The sequence below is a fragment of the Oncorhynchus clarkii genome, chromosome 12 (assembly GCF_045791955.1).
Source record: "Oncorhynchus clarkii lewisi isolate Uvic-CL-2024 chromosome 12, UVic_Ocla_1.0, whole genome shotgun sequence".
In the NCBI taxonomy this organism is placed as follows: domain Eukaryota; kingdom Metazoa; phylum Chordata; class Actinopteri; order Salmoniformes; family Salmonidae; genus Oncorhynchus; species Oncorhynchus clarkii.
The window spans coordinates 9013222-9031916 of record NC_092158.1 but is presented as its reverse complement, the minus strand read 5'-3'; the positions used below and the strand labels follow the sequence as shown (position 1 = coordinate 9031916).

Here is an 18695-nt window from a genome sequence, read left to right as displayed (position 1 = left end):
GTAATATATCTACTGGGGGAACATACTTATATTCCAGCCCAGTAATATATCTACTGGGTGAAGAGACTTCTATTCCAGCCCAGCAATATATCTACTGGAGGAACAGACTTCTATTCCAGCCCAGTAATATATCTACTGGGGGAACAGACTTCTATTCCAGCCCAGTAATAGATCTACTGGGGGAACAGACTTCTATTCCAGCCCAGTAATAGATCTACTGGGGGAACAGACTTCTATTCCAGCCCAGTCATATATCTACTGGAGGAACAGACTTCTATTCCAGCCCAGTAATATATCTACTGGGGGAACACACTTCTATTCCAGCCCAGTAATATATCTACTGGGGGAACAGACTTCTATTCCAGCCCAGTAATATATCTACTGGGGGAACAGACTTCTATTCCAGCCCAGCAATATATCTACTGGAGGAACAGACTTCTATTCCAGCCCAGCAATATATCTACTGGAGGAACAGACTTCTATTCCAGCCCAGTAATATATCTACTGGGGGAACAGACTTATATTCCAGCCCAGTAATATATCTACTGGGGGAACAGACTTCTATTCCAGCCCAGTAATATATATACTGGGGGAACAGACTTCAATTCCAGCCCAGCAATAGATCTACTGGGGGAACAGACTTCTATTCCAGCCCAGTAATATATCTACTGGGGGAACAGACTTCTATTCCAGCCCAGTAATATATCTACTGGGGGAACAGACTTCTATTCCAGCCCAGTAATATATCTACTGGGGGAACAGACTTCTATTCCAGCCCAGTAATAGATCTACTGGGGGAACAGACTTCTATTCCAGCCCAGTAATATATCTACTGGGGGAACAGACTTCTATTCCAGCCCAGTAATAGATCTACTGGAGGAACAGACTTCTATTCCAGCCCAGCAATAGATCTACTGGGGGAACAGACTTCTATTCCAGCCAAGCAATATATCTACTGGGGGAACATACTTCTATTCCAGCCCAGTAATATATCTACTGGAGGAACAGACTTCTATTCCAGCCCAGTAATATATCTACTGGAGGAACAGACTTCTATTCCAGCCCAGTAATATATCTACTGGGGGAACAGACTTCTATTCCAGCCCAGTAATAGATCTACTGGGGGAACAGACTTCTATTCCAGCCCAGTAATATATCTACTGGGGGAACAGACTTCTATTCCAGCCCAGTAATATATCTACTGGAGGAACAGACTTCTATTCCAGCCCAGTAATATATCTACTGGGGGAACAGACTTCTATTCCAGCCCAGTAATAGATCTACTGGGGGAACAGACTTCTATTCCAGCCCAGTAATAGATATACTGGGGGAACAGACTTCTATTCCAGCCCAGTAATAGATCTACTGGGGGAACAGACTTCTATTCCAGCCCAGTAATATATCTACTGGGGGAACAGACTTCTATTCCAGCCCAGCAATAGATCTACTGGAGGAACAGACTTCTATTCCAGCCCAGTAATATATCTACTGGGGGAACAGACTTCTATTCCAGCCCAGTAATATATCTACTGGAGGAACAGACTTCTATTCCAGCCCAGCAATAGATCTACTGGAGGAACAGACTTATATTCCAGCCCAGCAATAGCACACTTGATTATAAAACAAATTAGATTTGATAAGTTGAATCAGGTGTGTTATTGCTGGGCTAAAACAGAACCCTACACCCAGCAGACCTCCAGCAGGGTTATCCTGCTCCAATTGTGATAGGTTAATACATTGTGTGTGATGTTTAACTGTATTTTTGTATACATTTGCTAACATAGGTAGGCCTACACATATAACCCATGACGTGTAGGATATACCCTTAAGGGCGGTTACGCAGACAGAGTTTAATTCAAGTCAGGACGAGGGCGAGACTAATTCTACTTCAATTAATCCAGATTTTTTAAAAATGCCTTTCTGAGACGATCCTTAACTTCAGATTAATTAGTTCTAGACTAGGGAGTGCCACTTAATATAATGTTTACATACCCTACATTACTCATCTCATATGTATATGTATATACTGTACTCTATATCATCTACTGCATCTTGCCATCTTTATGTAATACATGTACCACTAGCCACTTTAAGGACACTAATACATAAGCATTGTTGTGGATTTGGAGCAAGTCACCTAAACCAAACAATGGACGGAGGTCAAAGAAAATATTCTAAGAATTTCAGTGACTTTTTTCAAAAGAATTTTTTTTTATTTGAATTCAAGGCACATTTAACCAGCATGACTACCAAAGCATTCTTCAGCGATACGGCATCCCATCTGGTTTGCGCTTAGTGGGACTATCATTGGAAAGCATTTCTCATGAAGCTGGTAAAGAGAATGCTAAGAGTGTGCAAAGCTGTCATCAAGGCAAAGGGTGGCTACTTTGAAGAATCTAAAATATATTTTGATTTGTTTAACACTTTGTTGGTTACGACATGATTCCATTTGTGTTATTTCATAGTTTTGATGTCTTCACTATTATTCAACAAAGTAGAAAATAGTATAAAAAATTTTTTTAAAAACCTGGAATGAGTAAGTATGTGCAAAATGTTGACTGGTACTGTGTGTATATATACATGTATATAGCATTGCAGACCTTGTGGACTATTCTGCATACAGTCAGTTCACTTACACCACACAAATCTCCTGTTTCACGATGGAAAGTTCCAGATGCCAAAAACCTCAAGGTGATCAGTAGGGAAGGAGGGATGGGCCTTCCCCGAAGATGTCAGATCAAAGCCTTGGCTCAAGCAAACAAATATCAGCTGCATTTTCTTTGTACATGTGGACATGGTCAAGGAAACTGATATAAACCAAATCATTCAGTGGGTTTTACTCCTGTCTATAACTGCCCCTCTGTCTGCCCTTGGTGGTGCTCTTTGATAGTCATTGAAATAGTCCAGGTGACCATTTTCCTCCATTGTCAAGGTCAACCTGGGGACCTATATCTATTAATCTGAAGTCAAAACGGACTCAGGCCAGGTTTAATTCAATCCTTCACTTAGATCTAAATGAACTCGTCCTGAAATCTGACTTTTTAAATCTAGACTAGGGAAAATCTGAGAGTCTATTTTAAACCATGTCTGAGTAATGCAATTTCAATTTGTCCCGTTTAAAAGTGCAATTTAGTCTAGGATTAGGCTTAATCTGTGTCCGCAAAACCGTCCCTTAGTCTCTTGGGACATTCATTAGCATGTCGAATCTTCATCTGTAAACAGACTTTCACAGCTTTCCATGAGGACAGAAAAACATCACAGAGAAACAGGCTTCATTGTACTGAAAGTAGAGAGCACTGAATATTATGTTGATATTATCTCTCTGACCTGGGATTTTACTGTTTATTGTCAAATTAATAAATGATTATATTTATAAATAATGTAACATCATTCCAACATTGTTTAACTTTATGTAGTCCAAATATGGCATTATTCCAATATTTGTGTCATTTAGATCAGTTTTAAAGTGGGACCCTGTTTAGTGTTTACCTACCACTGTGAAGCCACGCAGGACTCCAAATCCATCATCAAGTTTGCTGGCGATAGGACAGTGGTAGGACTGATCACCAACGGCGATGAGACAGCCTACAAGGAGGTCAGAGAACTAGCAGTGTGGTGGAAGGTCAACAACGTCTCCCTCAACGTCAGCAAGACCAAGGATCTGACCGTGGAGTGCAAGAAAAGAGCGGGAGAACGCGATGATGTACAACTGCAGCGCATGCACAGACTCCACCATCGATTGACTGGAAAATAAGATTAGATTTAAAGTAGCTAATTTACTCAAGACTAATAACAAAGTGTCCTAATTTGAAGAGATTATCGATTACAACAACAGTCTGTTTAAAAAAAAAACAGAGGACTCTGTCCCTGTCGACGCTAAACGTCAATAATGACCCATCGAGATTAATTTGGATTATGCCAGAGTGATATCAAACACAAAACTACCGGTAAACAGAAAAACGATTGGCTTTTCATCACGTGATGATACTGACGCAATAATACAGTTAAACAAATGACGTATTCACGTATGAATGTCCGACACTGGTTTCTGGTCAATGATTTATCCTTGATACATTTTTATATATTTGTTTTACAGTTCAGTAGCCTATTAAGGCCAAATACACGGATTGTGGGACCTACCCCTTTATTCCACTAGATGGCAGAAGATTCGTACATTTCATTTACAGTATGAGTTGACATGCTGGAAAGGAACGAGTTCTCAATTGTGAGTATTGAAATAAATGGTCATGTCAAATAATAAGATCCCGATTATACTGGATTATTCATGATCAAGGCCCGTACCACCCACACACTAATAATGCATATTTGCACAAGTGTGAGCAGGTCCACTATAATACAAAAAAAGGCATTAATTTGTATCACAAAGCATCAATTTCCATGCAACTTGACCAATGCAACACACATTCATTAAAATATTGTTTTAACTATTTTCAAGGTGTGTCTGTCTGCAATTCATTGTGTTGTTGTTTGATTGATTTATGTTGTATCATTTTGGTTTAACATACAGGCTAATTGAGGAGGCGCATGAGCGAAAGAAATGTGCAATATTTTGATTGGATTGCCTCCCTTGATCAACGCACAGGACCCAGTTTGGGAAACCCTACCCTAGGCTGCGTTTACACAGTCAGCCCAATTCTGATATTTTTTTCCCCCCACTAATTGGTATTTTGACAAATCACATTAGATCTTTTCACGTCAGATATTTTTCAGAGCTGATCTTATTGGTCAAAAGTCAAATTACTCAACAACAACAAAAAATATCAGAATTTGGCCGTCTGTGTAAACGCAGCCCATGATTCGAATCAGCCAATTGTCAGCGGGCTCACCTGATTGCAGATCTGAGATGTGTTTGTGCCGCAATAAGAGGTCATTTGGAACGCGCGTGGAGAAGAACACACACGCGTGTTTATATGCGAGCACGTTGCTTGTACCTGGCTCTCTCCTATCGATGACCGAAGCTTCAGAAATGCCTATCAAGAAAAGTAAACCCGTCGCGTTTGAAAACCGTGCTGGGGATTTAACTGCGTTGTATTGTATGAGTGATTGGATGATTGCAGTGGTTCTCGCTATTATTGCCATGATGTCTGTATGGGCTGCACTGATCATATACAGATCTATACAGACACTGAAAGGTCCGAGAAAGGTTGAAGATGAAACTGGAAAGGAGACTACAACCAAAGAAGCACCCCTGTCTTGTGTCGAGTCAACAGGTAAATCAACATTTTATTTGTGTTCCCATTTTCTGATCGGTTATGATTTGAATTAAGACAAATAAGCAACCATTCGTATAGTAAGACTATCTTGCTCGTTCTGTTTTGCGGTATGTTATTTTGAATGACCCTCCATGATGCTAGATTCCTGCTACAGCCATGCCTACAAACACACGTGTGCGCAGGTCTCCTTCAACTGAGTGCGCATGAGACTGAACTAACTGGATGGTTCACCCAAATTTACATTTGTTTTACTTTTTAGGCTTATTTTATTTAACCAGTTAAGTCAGTTAAACAAATTCTTATTCACAATTACGGCCTTGTTCGGGGGGAGAACGACGATTATTTTATTTATATTTATTTTTTTACCCTGTCAGCTTGGGCATTGTATCTAGCAACCTTTTCGGTTACTGGCCCAACGCTCTAACGCTAGGCTACCTTGTAAGGAGTCCATGAACACGATGTGATAACAGTCCACGCTTTGCTTCAGTGTCCCTGGCAATTTTAGCATTTGTGGCACAAATCCCATTCATGTTTTGTTATTAGTATTTTTCGCATCATGTACAATTTATCTGTAAGTGACTTTGAGCTTCAATCAATTTCAGGTACTTTTGGATGATTTGGATTGGACATGTGGGGGAAAATGCTAATGGTCATACCGTGAATGGACTTTGTGCCACATGGGATTGTTAGGTGTGTATGTGTTCCAATAAAATTCTCTACAAATGCTACAATGTTAGCATGTGGAAACGGTGTCCGGGAAACTAAGTCAAAGCATTAATGTCATACCCTGTCCATTGACCGTTTTACAGGGTAAGTAAACCAATGTGTAATCTGGGTGAACTATACTTTTTTTGGGGGGGATAAAAAAATATCAAATTTTGTACCCCATCAGAATAAAATATTTACTTCGTTGTGCCGAAGCCTGCCAGCAGCCTACCTACCAAAGGTTGTACCATGTCCATTAATAAAATGTATAAAAACGCATCTCTATACCAAACTTTTCAATAGTATTCGTATTACTGGAAATTCATTGTATTCCTAGCCTTTCTAGTGCAGGGGTTCCGCTAGCAGAACAACATTCCTCCACGGGTTCCGCTAGCAGAACAACATTCCTCCACGGGTTCCGCTAGCAGAACAACATTCCTCCACGGGTTCCGCTAGCAGAACAACATTCCTCCACGGGTTCCGCTAGCAGAACAACATTCCTCCACGGGTTCCGCTAGCAGAACAACATTCCTCCACGGGTTCCGCTAGCAGAACAACATTCCTCCACGGGTTCCGCTAGCAGAACAACATTCCTCCACGGGTTCCACTGAAAAGTGCAAAATTCAAAAATATTTATTCGAAATATGTAACTTTCACACATCAACAAATCCAATACAGAAAATGAACAACTTCTTGGTAATCTACCCATCGTGTCTGATTTCAAAAAGGCTTTACAGCGAAAGCACAACATATGATTATGTTAGGTCAGAGCCAAGTCACAAACAGCCATTTTTCCAGCCAAATATAGGAGTCACAAAAAGCAGAAATATAGAAAATTAATAATTTACCTTTGAGCTTCATCAGATGACACTCATAGGACATGTTACACAATACATATGTTTTGTTCGTTAATGTGCATATTTATATCCAAAAATCTGTTTACATTGGTGCAGTAATGTTTTGATTCCAAAACATCTGGTGATTTTGCAGATAGCCTCATCATATCCTAGAAATACTCATAATAAACTTTGATGAACGATACAAGTGTTATTCACAGAATTAAAGAGACTTCTCAATTCAACCGCTGTCAGATTTCCAAAACAAAAAAAGTATAAACTGAGTACGGTGCTCAGAGCCCTATCCAACTAAAGAAATATCCACCATGTTGGAGTCAAGCTAGAAATAACATTATAGATATTCACTTACCTCTGATCTTCATCAGAATGCACTCCCAGGAATCCCAGTTTGACAAATGACTGAGTTGTTCCATAAAGTCCATTTATGTCCAAATAGCGCGTCATGAGCCTGAGACACTCTGCCAGATACTGACTCATTCATGACCCATTTCCCCCCTTTTTTATTGCAGAAGCTTGAAACAAGTTTCTAAAGACAGTTGCTGTCTAGTGGAAGCCTTAGGAAGTGCAACTTGACCCCATAGACACTGTATTCAGTAGGCCAAGCTTAAAAAAAAACTACAAGCCTCAGATGTCCCACTTCCTGGCTGGATTTTTCTCAGGTTTTTGCCTGCCGTATGAGTTCTGTTACTCAGACATCATTCAAACCGTTTTAAACTTCAGTGTTTTCTATTCAAGACTACTAATATGCATATGTTAGCATCTGGGACTGAGTAGGAGGCAGTTTACTCTGGGAATGCATTTCATCCAAAAGTGAAAATGCTGCCCCCTATCCCAAACAGGTTTTAACTATTTATAGTGTATTTTCGGCTGCCACAAATACAACTGCAACAGAACATTAGCTATCTACACTGACAGCTCTCTGGTGCCCTGTTGACATTTTGCCAATCCACATGGAAATCAGAAATGTTCTTTCACACCCCAATTGTTGACTATGTATTATATTAGTAAACATTTGCAACAAAGACATGGCAAAGTTTTTAAAAAAATTGTGAGTTCATGTACTGAGTCGAAGTTAATATAATGATTCCATATAAGTGAATTCATTAGGCCTTAATCTATGGATTTCACATGACTGCCAGAGGGTCGGCCTGGGAGGGCGCAGGCCCACCCAGTGTGGGGCCAGGCCCAGCCAATCAGAATGAGTTGTCCCCCCCACAAGGGCTTTATTACAGACATAAATACTTCTGTTTCATCAGCTGTCCGGGTGGTCTCAGGCGATCCCGCAGAAGCTGGATGTGGAGGTTGTTTCACGTGATTGAGGCTGGTTGGACCTAAAGCCAAATTCTCCTGAACATTGGAGGCAGATTATGATGGAAGTGTACATTAAATTCTCTAACAACTCTGGTTGACATTCCTGCAGTAAGCATGCCAATTGCACGAGATAGCTGTGGCGTGACACAACTGCACATTTTAGTAGTAAAAAAAAAAATTGTCCCCAGCCCAAGGTGCACCTGTGTAATGATAATGCTGTTTAATCAGCGTCTTTATGCCACACCTGTCGGGTGGATCGATTTATCTTGGCAAAGGAGAAATGCCCACTAACATGGATGTTAACACATTTGAGTTGCTTTTTGTGCATATGTGAAAATTCTTGGATTTTATTTCTTGCACATGTGAACACTTTGCATGTTGCGCTTTTTATTTTTGTTCAGTGTGTACAAATGTTTCATGCTGAACCTGATATCTAACACTAATGGTATTCACTAAATTGATTCATATTTGATCATGTTTTCCAGCTTTGTCATTTTATATTTCTAAATAATCACATTTTACTTGTTGAAACCAGTGGTCCAGAGAATTAAGACTACTGATAATCTGAAGTACACAAAGCCACCCATGTTGTGATAAAATAAAAAAATGTGAACAAATTCTGTGAATTTACTGTTGAACTTCAAAAGTACCCAGTATTATACCCTTCCTTTGCACTGCTAATGAGGTTAGATATTTTGTGTGGGCCGCAGGTAGCCTAGTGGTTAGAGCATTGGACTAGTAACCAGCAGGTAGCCTAGTGGTTAGAGCGTTGGACTAGTAACCAGCAGGTAGCCTAGTGGTTAGAGCGTTGGACTAGTAACCAGCAGGTAGCCTAGTGGTTAGAGCGTTGGACTAGTAACCAGCAGGTAGCCTAGTGGTTAGAGCGTTGGACTAGTAACCAGCAGGTAGCCTAGTGGTTAGAGCGTTGGACTAGTAACCAGCAGGTAGCCTAGTGGTTAGAGCGTTGGACTAGTAACCAGCAGGTAGCCTAGTGGTTAGAGCGTTGGACTAGTAACCAGCAGGTAGCCTAGTGGTTAGAGCGTTGGACTAGTAACCAGCAGGTAGCCTAGTGGTTAGAGCGTTGGACTAGTAACCAGCAGGTAGCCTAGTGGTTAGAGCGTTGGACTAGTAACCAGCAGGTAGCCTAGTGGTTAGAGCGTTGGACTAGTAACCAGCAGGTAGCCTAGTGGTTAGAGCGTTGGACTAGTAACCAGCAGGTAGCCTAGTGGTTAGAGCGTTGGACTAGTAACCAGCAGGTAGCCTAGTGGTTAGAGCGTTGGACTAGTAACCAGCAGGTAGCCTAGTGGTTAGAGCGTTGGACTAGTAACCAGCAGGTAGCCTAGTGGTTAGAGCGTTGGACTAGTAACCAGCAGGTAGCCTAGTGGTTAGAGCGTTGGACTAGTAACCAGCAGGTAGCCTAGTGGTTAGAGCGTTGGACTAGTAACCAGCAGGTAGCCTAGTGGTTAGAGCGTTGGACTAGTAACCAGCAGGTAGCCTAGTGGTTAGAGCGTTGGACTAGTAACCAGCAGGTAGCCTAGTGGTTAGAGCGTTGGACTAGTAACCAGCAGGTAGCCTAGTGGTTAGAGCGTTGGACTAGTAACCAGCAGGTAGCCTAGTGGTTAGAGCGTTGGACTAGTAACCAGCAGGTAGCCTAGTGGTTAGAGCGTTGGACTAGTAACCAGCAGGTAGCCTAGTGGTTAGAGCGTTGGACTAGTAACCAGCAGGTAGCCTAGTGGTTAGAGCGTTGGACTAGTAACCGAACGGTTGCAAGATCGAATCCCCGAGCTGACAAGGTCAAAATCTGTCGTTCTGCCCCTGAACAAGGCAGGCAGTCATTGACAAATAAGAATTTGTTCTTAACCTACTTGCCTAGTTAAATAAAATAAAGTGTAGACTACATTTTAAATATTTGGCAAACTGACCAGGGCCCGGATTCCCGACAGCATCTTTAAGGCGAAGATCATCGTTAGACTGTTTGTAGGCGCATCGTTAAATCTCCACGCTGTTTCCCCAAACTATCTTTAATAAAGTTGCACTCAAACGCTTAGCTACCGACTTCCTCGGACCACTTGTGAACAGCTAATTGAGTAGTTCATTTTTTTGCCATTCTGCGTCACTTTATACACACCGGCTAAACAGAATCAAGATGTCTGACTGCAGATAACTTCGTTCTGAAGTAGACTACAAATAAAAAGTTGCCAGTGTCTGCAATTGTTACACAATCGAATGATTAACAAATATGCTTCAAATAAATAACCAAGATTGGATGAAGACGAATACATTATAGGCTACATAGTCCAATTGAAATCAATTTGATCATTCAATTGGGGGAATAAAAATATTTGAATTTACACTTTGACAGCACCCGTTTTTTGATTTGAACAAAACCATCCATAAATATCTGTATAAATCACTGAACTTATTGGACCTGACCAAAGCGTTAGGTCTTTGAGCAACTGTATGGTTGGGAATGCAACATGACATGTCTTCATCAATGGAAAACATGATCGGCTGAGTGTTGCGGGTGGTTCTGGTGGCTGGCAAACGAAACAACCCTGAATTGGTGTCTGCCTAAACTGTAAATTAGTTTTTCCTGTCAACAAATTCATATCTAGAATCTCAACACTATCGGCTGTCAAATGTTTATTTGAAAGCAAGGGACAAATTTGACTCCCAACTTTTGTCTGAGCCACACTGCATTCCTGAGTAAATCCATATGAATTCAATCACTTTTGACTCCCTTTTGATTTCAAGAACTTTCCATACAGGAAGTGGTCAGTGACTCATGGTATGGTGGGGTATGCAAAACGTTAGGTCAACTTTGAGCCCCTTTTTTATCCCATGACTGTTTGAGCATTCAGGTCCAAAGTCACTTCCTGAGCACTTCTAAAACGGGCAAATACATAGAGAAGGTTTTGCTAAAAGTCGAAAGGGGTGCTGTCTAACAGTGATTTGAATTCAAATAGATTTACCCTTTTGCTGTGTCGCTGGTGCTAGATTACGTCGTAGACCACGCACCGCAGGAGTCGCTTCCTAATGTCATTCCATTCCCTAACACTGCAGGATTGGGGTGTGGTTTGGACAAGATGGATTCCAACGTGTATTTGACAGCGATGGACACGATTTACCCAACGACTGGCAAATAGTTTTCCTAGAGATTATATATAGAAACTTACATTTAACTTTGTTGGTGAAGTGGAAACTAGGGTGTAAGGCTCTGTTTAGCCACCAGAATGACCCGCAACTAAACTCGGCAACAAAAAAAAACATCTTACTGTCAACTGCGTTTTATTTTCAGGAAACTTAACATGTGTAAATATTTGTATGAACATAAGATTCAACAACTTCGACAGACATGTGACTAACAGAAATTGAATAATGTGTCCCTGAACAAAAGGGGGGGGGGGGGGGTCAAAATCAAATTAAGTCTGTATCTGGTGTGGCCACCAGCTGCATTAAGTACTGCAGTGCATCTCCTCGTGGACTGCACCAGATTTGTCAGTTCTTGTTGTGAGATGTTACCCCACTCTTCCACCAAGGCCCCTGCAAGTTTCCTGACATTTTTGGAGGGGAATGGCCCAAGCCCTCACCCTCCGATCCAACAGGTCCCAGATGTGCTCAATGGGATTGAGATCCGGGCTCTTCACTGGCCATGGCAGAACACTGACAGTCCTGTCTTGCAGGAAATCACACACAGAATGAGCAGTATGGCTGTTGGAATTGTCATGCTGGAGGGTTACGTCAGGATGAGCCTGCAGGAAGGGTACCACATGGAGGAGGATGTCTTCCCTGTAACGCACAGCATTGGAATTGCCTGCAATGACAAGCTCAGTCCGATGTGACACACCGCCCCAGACCATGAGACCCTCCACCTCTAAATCGATCCTGCTCCAGAGTACAGGCCTCGGTGTAACGCTCATTCCTTCGACGATAAACGCGAATCCGACCATCACCCTGTTGAGACAACCGCGACTCGTCAGTGAAGAGCACTTTTGGCCAGTCCTGTCTGGTCCAGCGACGGTGGGTTTGTGCCCATAGGCAATGTAGTTGCCGGTGATGCCTGGTGAGGACCTGCCTTACAACAGGCCTTCAAGCCCTCAGTCCAGCCTCTCAGCCTATTGCGGACAGTCTGAGCACTGATGGCGGGATTATGTGTTCCCGGTGTAACTCAGGCAGTTGTTGCCATCCTGTACCTGTCCTGCAGGTGTGATGTACCGATCCTGTGCAGGTGTTACATGTGGTCTGCCACTGAGGACGATCAGCTGTCCGTCGGCGTCTCACAGTACGGACATTGCAGTTTATTGTCCTGGCCACATCTGTATTCCTCATGCCTCTTTGCAGCAGGCCTAAGGCATGTTCATGCAGATGAGCAGGGACCCCGGGGATCTTTCAGTGTTTTTCAGTGTCAGTAGAAAGGCCTCTTTAGTGTCCTAAGTTTTCATAACTGTAACCTTAATTGCCTACCGTCTGTAAGCTGTTAGTGTCTTAACGACCGTTCCACAGGGGCATGCTGATCCATTAATTAAGCATGGGAAACAGTGTTTACACCCTTTACAATGAAGATTTGTGAAGTTGGATTTTTATTAATTATCTTTGCAAGACAGGGGTCCTGAAAAAGGGACGTTTCTTTTGTTGCGGAGTTTAGAATTATCCTGTTCTACTAGAATAGATCGTATTTTAGGTCGCAGCTATATCGACGCATGCTCCAAACCAGTCTAATTGGAGTGAATGGCAGAGGCGTAGTCGGGGTTATTAAAATCCTGTGTAGCCAGTTTCATTTCTGTCTTAATAGTGTTTTATAATGGGACTAATTCAGACCTGGGACACCAGTTAGAATAGAACCAGCGGTACTGTGGCCCTCCAGGCTTTGATTTGAATATCCCTGGACAGGTGCTATAAACAAAGGCTTGTTACATATCAGAAATGTAATAGAATTGTCAGCCTAAAATTGTCTTTTATAATTATAGTTTGCTTTTATACCACCTTTCTGCAGTATAATCTATTGGAGGCAATCTCTCAGACCATAAATGTCTCTTGGAAGCTGAGTTATTACACTGAAATATAAACTCAATGTACAGTGTTGGCCTCCCGGGTGGCGCAGTGGTTAAGGGTGCTGTACTGCAGCGCCAGCTGTGCCATCAGAGTCCTGGGTTCGCGCCCAGGCTCTGTCGTAACCGGCCGCGACCGGGAGGTCCGTGGGGCGACGCACAATTGGCCTAGCGTCGCCCGGGTTAGGGAGGGCTTGGTCGGTAGGGGTCAGCGACTCCTGTGGCGGGCTGGGCGCAGTGTACGCTAGCCAAGGTGGCCAGGTGCACGGTGTTTCCTCCGGCGCATTGGTGCGGCTGGCTTCCGGGTTGGATGTGCGCTGTGTTAAAGAAGCAGCGGCTTGGTTGGTTGTGTATCGGAGGACGCATGACTTTCAACCTTCGTCTCTCCCGAGCCCGTACGGGAGTTGTAGCGATGAGACAAGATAGTAGCTACTACAACAATTGGATACTACGAAATTGGGGAGAAAAAGGGGTAAAACAAAAAACAAACAAAAAAAAAATGTACAGTGTTGGTTTCATGAGCTGATATATGATTTTCCCTATGCACAGAGCTTAATTCAATTTTTGCGCACATTTGTGTACATCTATGTTTTAGTGAATTTCTCTTTTGCCAAGATAATCCATCCAGCTGACAGGTGTGGCATATCAACAAGTCATTACAACATGATCATTACACACACAGGCCTTGTGTTGGACAAAAGGCCACTCTGAAACGCCACGTCTCAAGATTTGAGGGCACGTGCGGTTGGCATGGTAACTGCAGTAATTTCCACCAGAGCTGTTGCTAGAACTTAATGTTAATTTCTCTACCATAAGCCTCCAACGTTGTTTTAGAGAATATGGCAGTACGTCCAACCGGCGTTGTGTGGTTTGATAACGTTGTGAACAGTGCCCCATGCTGGGGTTATGGTATGGGCAGGCATAAGCTATGGACAAACACAATAAAAAAATAAAAAATTGAATGCAATTTTGAATGCATAGATACTGTGATGAGAGCCTGAGGCCCGTTGTCGTGCCGGTCATCCACCGCCGTCGCGTTTCAGCATGATGACGCACGGCCCCATGTCGCAAGGATCTGCACACAATTCCTGGAAACAACTATCCTAGTTCCATGGCCTGCATACTCACCAGACATGTCACCATTGAGCATGTTTGGGATGCTCTGGATCAATGTTTACGACAGCGTGTTCCAGTTACCACTAACATCCCACAACTTCGCACAGCCATTGAGGAGTGGGACATCATTCCACATGCCACAATCAACAGCCTGATCCACTCTGAAGGAGATGTCTCCCTGCATGTGGGTTACACCAGATACTGACTCATTTTCTGATCCACGCCCCTTTTTTTACATAAAAATATTATTTTTTTAAAAGGCATCTGTGACCAACCGATGCATATCTGTATTCCCAGGCGTGCATTTTGTAGATTAGGGCCTAATGCATTTATTTGAGTTCGTTAAGAACTAACACTTTCAAATCTTAAATAGTTTTTGTTCAGTATAGATACAATATAAAGTACTTGTTGCATTTACAACTTTGTCCAAGTCTTATCTGATTTTCATCCACTATGACTGGCTTGATGGCCTTGTTTGAACGGAATGTTCCTTTTTAAAAAATGATCATTCCTCACTGGTTGGTTAGCTTACACAGTGCACATAATCTTTGACTTTGTTTGTTCGACGTGATCTTATCACAGCACTGGCTGACCATGGTTGACCAACTCCCTTACCAAAACAGCTGACTTTATAAAAAATATTTTAAAAAATTAAATACCGTCCTGAAGGTTCCTGTCATTGTATTCCTAATTCGATGGGTGTTTTTTTTTTAAATTATTTTTTTAGAATGTGAGGATGTAGACTGATCACTCATTTTGCATCTGCTTCTATTCTAGAGGAGACTGAGGTGATTCCAGAGGCACTGGCGAGCTGGGATGGAGAGGCATGGAAGAGGGAGCCCATGGTACGGATTCCAACAATCGATGAGGATGTAGAACCCATTGAGGGTATCCCAACAACCAATGAGGATCTACAAACCATTAGACGGAGAAGAACGACCAAGAAGAGCGACGGTCCTTATGCTGAGTTTCACCTCTGCTCTCCACCTGAAGAGCACAGAGGCTCATGTCATCATTATGAAGGCCTATGTCAGGTCTGCGGAGGCTTGTGTCAGGATGACACACGGTCTCGGACTGACAATACCCTGGATGAGGAGGAACAGGCTACCAGTCACCATTCCCTCAGTGACATAAACAGTCAATCTGGACAGACGAAGGCTACAGACTTGTATAACCCGGAAGAGGAGGGTTTGAAGGAAGTTGAACTGAGGAATGATTGTCAGCGCACCGAGGAGTCTGTGGCTAGCCATCCACTTACCTTTGCCAACAACCCTCAGGAAGCTCCACAAGTCAATGAAACTCTCCCTGACATATTGACTGACTCTGGTCTACAAGAACCTGACCAACTGTCTGTTACGGAGATCCAGGAAGGAAAATGCCCAGGCGCTGTTGTGATGACCAGCCATGTGGAGGTCTATGAGAAGTCTAGAACCATGGAGGATGACATGGAAGCGATGGTTGAGGATCTCTACAGTCACTTCCCGCAAGTGGACGATCGTTCAGCAGGTTTTGAATATTGTGAAGTGGCAAATGCATGGGTAGCGAAAAGAGACGATCTCAATGACCGTGGAAACGCTCGACAACCGGCTCAAAGCTGGAATACAACAGGGATTGACCCTACAGCGAGTATGACGAGCAACCCCCAGGAACTGTTTGACCAACAGCCAGACAGTCTCTGCACTGATCCCAACAGAGACGGTGTTCTTCATGACACCGCGATGGAAGGGTTAAGCAGGGAGCCGACGGAAGCTTGCGACACCCATGTGATTTCCGAGCGGAAGGGAGAGGGGGTTGATAAGAGCATGGACACACGGGTAGAGAGCAGTTGTCAGGAAGTTGAAATAAACATCATGGAAGCCACTATGGACTACAATGAATGGATGACGGTAAGTGTCACAGATGCAGAGGGTAATGCTGACACTCCCTGGGTGAGGATAAGCCACTCGTCCAACAGCACTGCCGAGGCGGAGCATCAGCCCACAGAAACGCAGCACAATGCAGACCATTCAACAATCACTGAAACGCCCACATCAAAGGTCAAAGAAGCTGAAACCACACCTGTATCACTAGATGGAGACCTGCAGGAGAATAAAATGGCAGCTGTGCTTCCTAACGAACCCCATGCAGTACAGGTGAGGTTCTGTATCCACTATCACACCCTGTCTCCCCGGCAGGAACTGGCTGTGACTGGGAACCAACCGGAGCTGGGGAGCTGGAAGGGCTTTGTTCCGCTGGAGAGGGGCCAGGACGGGTTCTGGGCCAGCTGGGTCGCCCTCCCTGCGGAGAAACTGGTGGAGTGGAAGTTCGTTCTGGTGGAGAATGGAGAAATCCAACGCTGGGAGGAGAGTGAGAATAGGTACCTGGAAACGGGTCATGGCGGTGGAGTGGTGAACCTCAACAGGTGGTGGGGCTTCCTCTGAGTGAGCAACCAGTGGGAGGAGGAGTGAATGGCACTAGGTGGTCATTCTCTTTAGTAGCATTCTAAGAAGTGTACTAAGAATAGATTACTAGTGGTGCTAGTGTGTGGCTCTTGCATAGGAAGAGGACTGACTGGCGCAAGGGGTCGATCATAGAGGACTTGGTTGCGTCCCAATTTCTTACCCTTCACCCTGTGCACTAATTCACACTTTTTTTTTTTTTTTCTCTTTGCATTTTAAAAAGCCGTTTCCAACATTCTATACCCCGATCCTTGTCTTTTTACAGGGAAGTAATTGAGTACACTTTGGGTAAAGTATCTAATCGGGGCTCTGGTCCTTTTTATGTACTGCATTATAGCAACACAACTATTAATCAAGTGGACACGTCTTAAGTCAATGACGTAATGCAAAGGTAAGAGTTGGATGAATGTCAATTTAGTATGGCGCTTGGATATTGTCCAATTATAGGATGATGATTCACTACTTTGACTAGAGCAGCTCTGTACTACGTTGGGCTTTGACACCAGCATTATTTGTGCTCTGGCAGTATAGCAATAATCACTGCAATAAGTGTTATCCAAGTATTTTTACATGTTTACTGCAGTTACTCAGGCTGTCTTTTTGTGATTTGTGAAATGGGCTGTTTATATTTACCAGAAATAGAAGTGTACTCGTAACCGTCAACCGATTATATAGGTCAGTGAATTGTTATTATGCAAATACTGTGATGCTGGAATTTTAAATGTCATATCTCTACATCAGATCTTAGCTTTCTTGAATTATATTTGTATCTAGCTTCACCAGGTCCCTTAACCTTTTTGATAATACATTTATCAGTGTTCCTGGAGGTTTTTGACATGTTTACTCACTTTGGTTTGGTTTACTTAGATTTTATTTTAGCACAATTGATGGTGTCTTGGTTCTAATCTTTTAATAATAAAATGTCTTATGATTGCAATGTGGTTAATGTACTACTGTTATATATTTAGCTTAAGTAGTGTTCTGTCCTATTACCCAATAAACAAACATATTTTCCTGGAATGCAGTCCTTCCTAGACTCTCTTATTGTAGGCATCCCAAAGTAGACTCTCATCCCAACGCCTGTTACAATGGATTTGGTATGAGGCCATTCTAAACTGTGGTTTGGGTCCTGGATGTTATACTCAGCCAATATCAGACAATACACCTAGAGTATGAAGCAAACTTACTTTGGGAAGTTCATAGTAGCAATTAGTGACTGGGGGGGTCAAGTTATATTGGCCAACATTTGACATCCCCTTAGGCTGTATTGCCTAATTATATACTTAAAAAAAAAAAAATGTGTTTGGACTGTTGACTGTCTTCTTTCAAAATCCTGAGCTGCTTTGCTGTTATAACAGCCTCCACTCTTCAGGCAAGGCTTTCCACTAGATGTTGGCACATTGCTGTGACTTGTTTCCATACAAGCACATTAGTGAGGTCGGGCACTGATGTTGGCTTTATTTTTTTAAGACCTGACTGTCTGTTCCACATCATCCTGATGGGGTGGAGGTCAGGACTCTGTGCAGACCAGTCAAGTTCTTCCCCACCGATCTCAATAAACCACTTCTGTTTGGACCTCGCTTTGTGCACGAGGGCATTGTCATGCTGAAACAGGAAAGGGCCTTCCCCAAACTGTTGTCACAAAGTTGGAAGCACAGAATTGTCTAGTGTCATTGAATGCTGACGCATTAGGATTTCCCTTCACTGGAACTAAGCCAAGCACGAACCATGAAAAACAGCCCCAGACCATTAACTCTTCCTCAACTTTTGTTGGTGCTATGCATTGGGGCAGGTAGTGTTCGATTTGGCCAAACCCACATTTTCCATCTGACTGCCAGATGGTGAAGCACGATTTCATCACGCCAGAGAACGCGTTTCCACTACTCCAGAGTCCAATGGCAGCGAGCGTTACGCCACTCTAGCCTAGTGGTTAGAGCGTTGGCCTAGTAACCGAAAGGTTGCACTGGTAAAAGGTACGACTGTGTC

The 18695-nt window shown here is 43.0% G+C and overlaps 1 protein-coding gene across 1 annotated transcript; it reads left to right on the top strand.

The window, feature by feature from the left end:
- The first annotated feature begins 4601 nt into the window (after positions 1-4601).
- Positions 4602-17733, top strand: LOC139422678 (starch binding domain 1). Its single transcript, XM_071173878.1, has 2 exons — positions 4602-5231; positions 15049-17733. The coding sequence occupies exons 1-2, from the start codon at positions 4814-4816 to the stop codon at positions 16689-16691; spliced, it is 2061 nt and encodes a 686-aa protein (XP_071029979.1). The 5' UTR covers positions 4602-4813; the 3' UTR covers positions 16692-17733.
- The last annotated feature ends 962 nt before the right edge of the window (positions 17734-18695 follow it).

Coding starts and splice junctions, on each gene's coding strand:
- LOC139422678 (XM_071173878.1), top strand. CDS start 4,814: ATGATTCGAATCAGCCAATTGTCAGCGGGCTCACCTGATTGCAGATCT. Junction 5,232..15,048: donor GTCTTGTGTCGAGTCAACAG/GTAAATCAACAT, acceptor CTTCTATTCTAG/AGGAGACTGAGGTGATTCCA.